General features: G+C 33.0%; 1 protein-coding gene across 2 annotated transcripts in view; it reads left to right on the top strand.

The window, feature by feature from the left end:
* Positions 1-3,288: 3,288 nt before the first annotated feature.
* The window catches only part of mtmr10 (myotubularin related protein 10), a 43,795-nt gene continuing 36,481 nt past the window's right edge, over positions 3,289-10,602 (top strand). For both annotated transcript variants that reach the window (XM_059359100.1, XM_059359091.1), the window contains exon 1: positions 3,289-3,765. In XM_059359100.1, the coding sequence (XP_059215083.1) occupies positions 3,709-3,765 (57 nt within the window). In that variant the 5' untranslated portion in view covers positions 3,289-3,708. The remainder of the gene's footprint in view (positions 3,766-10,602) is intronic.

Below are 10,602 nucleotides of genomic sequence, written 5' to 3'. Positions count from 1 at the left end.
TAAGGCACATTAGAACAGGAACCAATGTTATAATTACATGGAGTATCACATCACATCCGCATCACAATTGAAAATATAAACATATCGATACAATAGAAATACTGTGCATCATGAAGAATGAAGAGCTAGACATACGGTCTGCCTCCTAGGATGTTTTCTTATTTTATTTATGGCCCAATAGGAATATGAACAATGTGTAAATCCAAAAAATAATAATAATAATTTTAAAAAAGTAAAAAATAAGGTGAAAATAAATAAATAAATAATAATTAATAAATAAATAACTGAGGATTCTTGTATGTAATAAGTAAATAAGTGTTTTAGCTACAGGGTGTAGACAAAAATACAAGGGAAGCGATAAATGAAGATTTTAATGTAAAAATATATATATAATTTTTTTGTCTCAGCCACGGGGAGTCCCTGCAGGCGGCCTAAAGAGCCACAAGAGGCTCTGGAGCCACAGGTTGACCACCCCTGCCCTATCTCTAAGGCTGAGCCCAGACACCATACGGAGGAAGCTAATTTCAGTCGCTTGTATCCACGATCTCGTTCTTTTGGTCACTATCCAAAGCTCATGACCATAGATGAGGGTTGGAACGTTAAATCGAGAGCTTTGTCTTCAGTTTCATCCTCTGAGATACTGGAGCTCCTTCTCTTGTTGCAGTACCTCTCTCCACCCAGAGGGGGCAGTCCTCCGCTTTCACCCAGAGAACCATGGCCTCAGACTTGGAGGTGCTGACTCTCAAAAAACAAAAAATATTTTAAAAAAAATGTAATTAAAATGGTCAAAGGCCCTCCAAAATATTACAACAATACACAAAGACTTTTGGAAAAATATAGAAAATTCCATGCTGTCATTTGGTTTCAAAAACGTTCAACAGTTTGGAGATTTCTGCATTTTTTGGTGACTGGATGACGAGCACTTCTGTTTTCTGAACTGCTGAGAAATACATTATATTATTTAATTAAACATTATATATTGTACATGTATCCTACCAGATGACTGACAGATATGAAACATGGTTAATACCTTATGGTAAATGTTTGAATGAATGAATGAAAGCTTTATACCAGTTAAAAAAATAAAAATAAAATCATGTTTTTACAAAAGAATACATCAGACAGCAACCTAAAACTAAAGGCTTATTTCTGCCTCCTGTACCATTTTACATTAACTGAATAATTCACATCGTTACAAAACACATGATAGCTTAAACTGAAAAATCAGATTCAATCAAATTTCATTGTAACCTTTGATAATTTTAGACTTTAAAGTCTTTTTAGACTTTAAATTAAGATATAATTACACATTTTCATTTTCTCAGCTCCTCTGACATGAAGTTAAGGGACTTTTTAACTTCTTTAGTATCTTCTGATAACTTCTTAGTTGCCATGTTTCTTTTCATCAATAGAAGTTCTTAGAAAAATACTTTGAGGTTCCAGGTAACCCAGTGATGTCATGAAAAATATCAGAAATTTTAAAAAATACCAAAAAAATAACCCTGCAAACTGGCTCAAGACTTCTTAGTGAAGTTAAGAAACTTAATCAGTCTCTCGGATGTTAAATTATTTCCATGATATTCAGTAGATTGTTAGAGCTGATCAGCACAGAGCTTCCAACCAGCAGCCATCTTGTATGTTGCATTATAGTTCAGTTACATTTGAGGATTTGGAACATTTTTTTCCACATAATGAGACATTTGTAGATGATATATACATCCCCAAAAGCAGCAGTTGGCCTGATGAACCAATAGTGCCATCTAGTGCAGAGAATCTGCTAAAGTAAAAGTATTTCTGTTGGAACTCCAGTTTACAACATCCTGTTTTGAATGTGGACTTTATAGTTTTTTGGCTTCAGCATCAGCATAAGGCGAACACATTTATGTGGTAGAAATAGAAATATCTTACTCACCTTGTTTTAAAATGTGTGTTGGCTGAGTTCAAATGAGGGTTTGTGCAATACAAATTTGGCTTTAATTAAATCAGAGGCATTTGTGTTGTTAGAAATAGATATATACATTTTCATAATAAACCTTTTTTTGATTTAACTTAACTTAATTTGCCATTTGGGTGTTATTCGGTTTGTATTTGAATCATATAAAATTGTAGTTTTTTTGACAATCTGTTAAATGAAATACATAAAAGTGTTCAATGTTTTTGCTTTTTGGAGGTCGAGCAGTGTTTTGCTTGCGCTTGGAAGAAACAATCAATCTGTGGAATTTTCCAGCAGCTGAAAGGTGTGATGACATCACACTTTGTTCTTAAAAAGATAAGCTATTTTTAAATAAAAATAAAAAAAGTTTAATAAATTTGGGGATTTTTTTTTTTTTTTTAACAATTTCCTGGAGGTTAATGACATACAAATGATATATGAATTATGTAAGGATACCTATTTATACCTATTATATAATTATTATTATTATTATTATTATTATGGTATTTATGAAAAATATATATTATGTTAATATCTTATATCAAGTTTGTATATTTTTTTGTTTGTCATTTTTTCTATTTTTATAATATATGTGTATATATATTTACTTCTATTTCTTCCCCCCGTTGATCAATAAATTATTTCTAATTCTGATTATTAGTAGTATTATTTTATTTATATATAATTTGCATTATTCTTATTCTTATTTAAATGTGCTAAACAGAATGTATTGTTCCTTCTTGAAAAAGACTATAAATAATTGATGCAAAACAATAAAATAAAATAAAAATTAAAAAATGACCGACTAACACCTGTTAGCCTCTAATTCTGCCATCTTCAAAGAAAAAAGAAAGTTTAATAAATTTGGGAAAATTTGGCAAAAACATTTTTTTACTTTTTAAAAACAATTCCCAGGAGGTTAATGACATACAAATGATGTATTATTATTATTATTATTATTATTATTATTATTAATAATAATAATAATAATAATATCGTGGTATGTATGAAATATATATTATTCAAATGAAGTTTTTTGTTTGAATATTTATATTTTATTTATTTGTATTTTATATTATGTATCCCTCTGTTGATAAATAAAATATTTCTAATTCTGATTATTATTTATTATTGTTATTATTTTTTATATATTTTTATAAATATAATTTAAATTATTCTTATTTATATGTGATAAAACAGACTGTATTGTTCCTTCTTGTAAAAGACAATAAATAGATGCAAAAATAAAAAATAAAAAATAAAAACTGACCGATTAACGCCCGTTTGTATTAAGCTTAAGCCTCTAATCCCGCAATGCCTCATGGGAGTTGTAGTCCATGGGTGTTGTACTTGATGAATACTAACGAATGAATCGCTGTTTTATATTTTAAAATGACACGGTGAACAATATTTACCATTATGAATCAGTTCGGCTGAGAATAAGTGATTTAGTTTCAGCTTTTCATAAAGTTTGACGAAAGAAAAAAGTCTGAAAGTCTAAAATGATGATCTCCCGGAAGTGGGGCTGAACCTTCAGCTCGTTATAAACATGGCCGTGAAGTCCTTCAGCAGCATCAGGTCCTGTTAGAGAGTTCTCTCAGCTTTAATCTGCCTCTAGAGCGCTGTTAGACATGGAGGAGTGCTGTCGGACGGCTCCGTGAATGTTTTACCCCCGGACCAGTCGGATCAATCACATAAAAGACTGACTCAACTTATTAAAAGATCCTTTTGGTTGTTTTTTTCCGCTGCGGATCGACGCTGAGAGGACATAAACAATGTTTTCTGGTAAACCCATGAAACCTACCTTCAAGTGTTACCTTCCTCCTGTCCAGGTGTGTATATTTCTGTTATTATGCATGTGATTGGGAGCAGTAATGTTAACTTTTAGTGGGGATTAATGTGAATTAATTTCAGGCTGAAGCTGTCGTGTGACTGTGGTGTGGCACAGGAAGGAAAGTGGATAGTTGACGTGTGGGTCAAGATTCACACAAGTTATTATTGTCTAAAAAAGACGTAAAAACTGTATAAAAACTGTAAAGTAAGCCGCCCCCTTTGCATAATTTGAACTTGTGTGTTATTTGGAGTAAATACACTGTGATGTTCTCTATAAAAGTGACTCTAACTCTTGGTAATGCCTCTTAAAACCAGTGGTGGAAGAAGTATTCAGATCCTTTACTGCAGTAAAAGTACTAATACCATACTGTGAAATTACTCCACTACAAATAAAAGTCCTGCATTCAAAATGTACTTAAGTGAAAGTACAAAAGTATCAGCATCAAAATGTACTTAAAGTATCAAAGTAAAAGTACTCGTTATGCAGAATGGAGCCGCTCAGATTGTTTTATATATACCAAATATTATATTAGATTATTATTATTGATGCATTTATGTATACAGCGTTTTAATTTTCTCAAGGTAGGGCTCATATTGACTACTTAATATTCTGTTATGAGGTTTATTTTAAAAATTGTCTAATCACCTAAATTTAGTGTTTTTTTATGTTAAATCTCAACCTGAAAAGTAACTAAAGCTGTCAGCTAAATGTAGTGGAGTAAAAAGTACAATATTTGCCTCAAAATGTAGTGAAGTAGAAGTATAAAGTGACATAAAATGGAAATACTCAAGTAAAGTACAGTTGGTTGTCAGTTTTACGTCTTTGTAAGGTTTCCTAAGAGTCACTCTAAAGAATTAATGTTAATTTGCAAACCAGCTGTACTTAAGTAAAGTGTATTTTGTGTAAGAGGAGGGATTTTAATGGAGTACCTGTTAAATTGCTTTTAAAACCAGTGGTGGAAGAAGTATTCAGATCCTTTAATGCAGTAAAAGTACTAATACCACACTGTGAAATGACTCCATTACAAGTTAAAGTCCTGCACTCAAACTCAAAAGTACCATAAAACCTACCTTCAAGTGTTATTTTCCTCCTGTTCAGGTATTACTACTCAGGTTATACTATTTTTGCTTCAAATGACTGTAAAATTACTCCATTACAAGTTAAAGTCCTGCATTCAAAACTTAAATGGCTCTTAAAAAAAGTATTCAGGTCCTTCAGTAAAAGTACTAATACCACACTGTGAAATTACTCCACTACAGTAAAAGTCCTGCATTCAAAACTTACTGAAGTAAAAGTACAAAAGTATCAGCATCAACATTAAAGTATCAAAAGTAGAAGTACTCGTTTATTACATTATTATATATTCGGTTGGAATCATTTTGTTTCCAGACACAATTCTCTGTTAATTGTGGTTTTATTTCCATTGTGATATGATTGGAAGACATTGATTTAGGGCTGCAGCTAACAATTATTTACATTATCAATTAATCTGTCGATTATTTAAACGATTAATCGATTACTTGTTTGGTCAATAAAAAGTTCAAAAATATCAATCAGTGTTTCCAAACCACCAGATGACGTCCTCAGATCTCTTGTTTTGTCCACAAACCAAAGAGATATTCAGTTTATTGTCATAAAGGAACAAAGAAACCAGAAATGTTCACATTGAAGAAGCTGAAATGAGAGAATTTGGACTTATTGACTTTAAAAAACTGCTCAAACCAATTATTCCATTATCAAAATAGTTGACGATTAATTTGATATTCGATTATTGTTCGATTAATCAAATAATTGTTGCAGCTCTAGTTGGCGTGTGCGTCAAGATTTACACAAGATATTATTGTCTGAAAAAGACGTAAAAGCTGTTAGTAGTCCAACTGACTTCCTGCTGTGTTGCACTGGTGCAAAATTGCAAAAGCATTTAAAACCAGTGGTGGAAGAAGTATTCAGATCCTTTACTGCAGTAAAAGTACTAATACCACACTGTGAAATGACTCCACTACTAGTAAAAGTCCTGCATTCAAAAGTTACTGAAGTAAAAGTACAAAAGTATCAGCATCAGATGTACTTAAAGTACCAAAAGAAAAAGTACTCGTCATGCAGAATGAACCCACTCAGATTGTTTTATATATTCCAAATATATTATTGGATTATTTGTATTGATGCATTTATGTAAGCAGTGTCATAATATTGTAAAGATGAGGCTCATTTTAACTTATTAATATACTGTTATAAGATTTAATTTAAAAACATGTATAATCACTTTAAATGTATCATGTTTTTTATGTAAAATTTTGACCTGAAAAGTAACTAAAGCTGTCAGCTAAATGTAGTGAAGTTGAAATATAAAGTTAGATAAAAGTTAAGTACCTTAAAATGTTACAGAAGTACAGTACTTGAGTAAATGTACTTAGTTACATTCCACCACTGTGCCAAACCAAGGAGATCTTATTTGTTTAGCACCATTCATACACAAGGTCATTCAAAGTGCTGCACAGAGGCAAACAAATACATGGAAAATACAACAGACATTCAAATAGACACTAAAAGCATTAGAGGCCGCATTAAAAACAGAATTAAAATGTAATGAGACAATAAAAGTGTATTTAGAAGATGATAAAAACAATTGAAAAGGATTTATATTGGATTTATAAGAAACCTGAAGTAAAGAGTAATGTTTTCAGCCCTGATTTAAATGAGCCGACAGTTTCAGCAGACTTCAGGTATTCAACTCGTTCCACAGGTGAGAAGAACATAGAAACTAAATGCAGCTTCTCCTGGCTTCTTTAGATCCTGGAAACACTGAGTAAACCTGGTCCAGATGACCTAAAAGTGTTCTGGGCTGAAATATGTGCCACCAGAAACTGAATTTGAATCATTTATATTTGAATGTGAATTGCTTAACTTGAATATTTGCATTACAATCCTGAATTTGAATTACATAATTTGAATTTGTATTGTTCAATTAGAATCATTGCATTGAAAAACTGAATCTGAATTGTAATTTGAAATTTAATTTATTAGTTTGGAACTGAACATTAAGTTCTCACAATTCAAAATCAGTTCGCTAAATTCAATTTAAATTTTCGGCAAAGAACATCCGGGTAGTTGAGGCAGAGCAATCGAGCGCAGAAAACGGATATGCTGATTGGCGAAAGAGGCGCCATGGCAACCGGGTGCCAACAAATGTTATTTAAAAAAAAACCTAGGTGCTGATTGGCCGAAAGAGGCGCCATGGCAACCGGGTGGCAACAAATGTTATTTAAAAAAAGCGTAGGTGCTGATTGCCCGAAAGAGGCGCCATGGCAACCGGGTGGCAACAAATGTTATTAAAAAATAGCGTAGGTGCTGATTGGCCGAAAGAAGCGCCATGGCAACCGGGTGGCAACAAATGTTATTTTAAAAAAAACGTAGGTGCTGATTGGCCGAAAGAGGCGCTATGGCAACCGATTGGCAGCAAATGTTATTAAAAAAAAAACGTAGGTGCTGATTGGCCGAAAGAGGCGCCGTGGCAACAAATGTTATTAAAAAAAAACGTAGGTGCTGATTGGCCGAAAGAGGCGCCATGGCAACTGCGTGGCAACAATTGTTATTAAAAAAAAAAAACGTAGGTGCTGATTGGCCAAAGAGGCGCCGTGGCAACAAATGTTATTAAAAAAAAACGTAGGTGCTGATTGACCAAAGAGGCGATATGGCAACCAGTTAGCAACAAATGTTATAAAAAAAAAACGTAAGTGCTGATTGGCCGAAGAGGCGATCTGTGTATCTGCACTCGATTGTTCTGCCTCAACTACCCAGATGTTCGTCGCAGAAAATTTAAATTGAATTTTGCGAACAGAATCTGAATCGTGAGAACTGAATGTTCAGTTCCAAACTAATAAATTCAGATTCAGTTTTTCAATGCAATGATTCAAATTGAACAATACAAATTCAAATTATGTGATTTTAAATTCAGTTTTCTAATGCAATTATTCAAGTTAAGCAATTCAAATTCAAATATAAATAATTCAAATTCAGCTTCTGGTGTCACATATTTCAGCCCATATTCTGGATGCTTCATAACGAACTGAGATATATCTGGACCTGAGACCAGTCAGCGCTCTGTAGATCAGTAACAGGATTTAAAAATCTATTCTTTGACAGTCGGGATGCCGGTGCAGTGATTTAATGACAGGTGTGATCTGGTTTAGCAGAGTTCTTTTGTTCTGCGTCTGTCAAATCAAAAAGTGCCACTGGCAAAAATTGTCTCCTCACTCCTTTTTTAGAAGAATTGAAACCTGTATGAGGAATTTGTAACATTTTAAAAAGGAGAATTAGTACCCAGCTATATATTTTAGCATGCAACGTTTGGTTATTTTGCTTGTATTGCCTACAGGTGTATGCACTTCCCCTCCAGACAGCAAGTCAAATCTTTTGCTTACAGACGCTGCTGCAACAACCCAAACAAACAAGTGTTTGCACTAGAAAGGTCACGACTAGTGCTGGGACATGTTTTGTATTTATGTAACATTTATCCATTGAAAATGTGCCAATTCATGTGTTATAATCACCATCTGGTTTTGGTAGGTGCGTAGAAATTGTCTATAAATGACTCATATGACCATATCTGTGTCCAAGGACCTGCTCCACGTTTAGTCTGACACATTTTTAGTTGGTTTTACTCCATAAAGAAAATTCATAATAGATGGAGCACATTTTATTTGGTAACTGGTGGATCAGGCCCCAGATAAATGCTTCAAATGTAGGATAAAGTTTTAGTTTTAGATAGTTTTAGAGTCTTTATTGTCATTGCATGGTAGTATAAAAAAATATGTTAGCACAATGAAATTGAGGCACAGCTCTCCTGTCAGTGCAAAAAAGATAAATATTAAATAAATAACCAAACAAGGCATGCACCCATCAAACAAACAAACAAACAAACCAACAAAAAAAAGGACACCACACACAAATCACAAAGTAAGGGACTTTAAACAGGACTGCAAACAGAGACCCATGGCAAAGCTACAAATGATTGTGAATTGTGTATTGCTCATGTTATACAGAAAAAAAGCCTATTGCTCATGTTTTACAGAAAAAAAGCCTATTGCTCATGTTATACAGAAAAAAAGCCTATTGCTCATGTTATACAGAAAAAAGCTTATTGCACATTTTATACAGAAAAAAAGCTTATTGCACATTTTATACAGAAAAAAAGCTTATTGCACATTTTATACAGAAAAAAGCTTATTGCACACGTCATGCATGAATGTGAAAAAGCACCGCAAATGTTGCAATGATTGAACATTCATAACAGAATATAATTGATGCAATTGAATGGCAAAATGCTCATTTGCTTTTCCATGTACAGTGCTGTCCCCGAAGTATTTGAGTAGCGTTTGTTTTGGTTGTGTACTCCCGAATTGGGTTTTCAATCAATTCAACAAAAACTATGAGGTTAAAGTAGGGCTGGGTGATATATCGTTATAAAAAATATATCGATATATTTGTTAAAGTGATATGGAATTAGACGATATTGCATATATCGATATAGTTTTTTTTTTTAAATCTTTCATTATATATAAATGCTGCCCTTACTAGGGTTTTTCATATTTTGTTTTTTTGTAATTTTCGGTATTCTTTTCTCAATAATCAAAAAGATTGGGCTACTTTATTTCATACGCTAGTGTTATTTAAGATATTTTCCTATTTAAAAGTGCACTTTAAGGAGCTTTGATTTAAAAAAAATAAAAAATAAATAAATAAAAAGATACTCCTTTTGTTATAAAGTATTTATGTTCACTTAAATAAACGGTTTCAATAAAACTACTTGTCAAATGTCATATTTGGTTTTGACTTTGACTGAACAGTTGTTCTCACTTTGCGATAAAAATATCAGGATATATATCATATATCGATATTCAGCTTAAATATATCGGGATATGACTTCTGGTCCATGTCGCCCAGCCCTAGGTTAAAGTGCTAAAATACACTTTTAATCTGAACGGTGTAGAAACACTCACTCTTTTCATACATAGAAACAAAATAAATCCTGTGATTCCTTAACTACCGTCCCAAACACTGTTAAGGGTGAAAGTCAGCACTTGTCCCAGTCATTGACTGGCTGTAGTTCAGTGTGTGTTGGAGCAGAGCCAACAATGAAAACACATGACTGCACAAACACTCACAGGCTGTCACTGTATCTGCTCTGAGCAGCCAGTATTAGAGGTTACAGTATTAATAGAAGGAGTTGACAGCTGAGTATCTTTGCCTCCTTTTTACTTCTGTAAACAGTTTGCAGCAGCTTATTGTTGCTTACTGCCTGTTGTGGCTGTTTATGCAACATTAATGTTTGGTGGCCATGACTCTGAGGTGTGTTGAGAAATAATAGCCCTGTCTCTTCCTTTTGTTGAGTTCTGCATTTAAAAATTATGTTTATTTCTTTGTTTTCAACACAAGGACATGAGTGATATCTTTCTAGTCTACCTTATAATGACACATTTCCATTGTTCAATAACCACCTGAGGAGCTAGCAGCTAGCATTTAATAATAGTAATAATAATAATAAGAAGAAGAAGAATGCTTCATTTTTGGACAGGGACAGTGCACATTAATGAACATCGAAAACATCTCTGTAAACATGCCGGATTATAGCAGAGCTGCTGCACTGCAAAAAAAAGAAAAGTTGGGTGAACTCAAAATTTCAAGGCAACAAACTTCGATAAAATTTTAAGTTGGACAATTAAACTTAATGTGCTGAATTGGCACGATTGTAACGCAGCTATGAAATGTCAGCTAATGTTGTGACCACAATTTTGAGTTAGCATTGATACGCTAATGGCTACTCTTGTAGCTGTAA

This window comes from Centropristis striata, chromosome 2 (genome assembly GCF_030273125.1).
Source record: "Centropristis striata isolate RG_2023a ecotype Rhode Island chromosome 2, C.striata_1.0, whole genome shotgun sequence".
NCBI classification, from domain to species: Eukaryota; Metazoa; Chordata; class Actinopteri; order Perciformes; family Serranidae; genus Centropristis; species Centropristis striata.
This window is presented reverse-complemented; position numbering and strand designations above follow the sequence as displayed.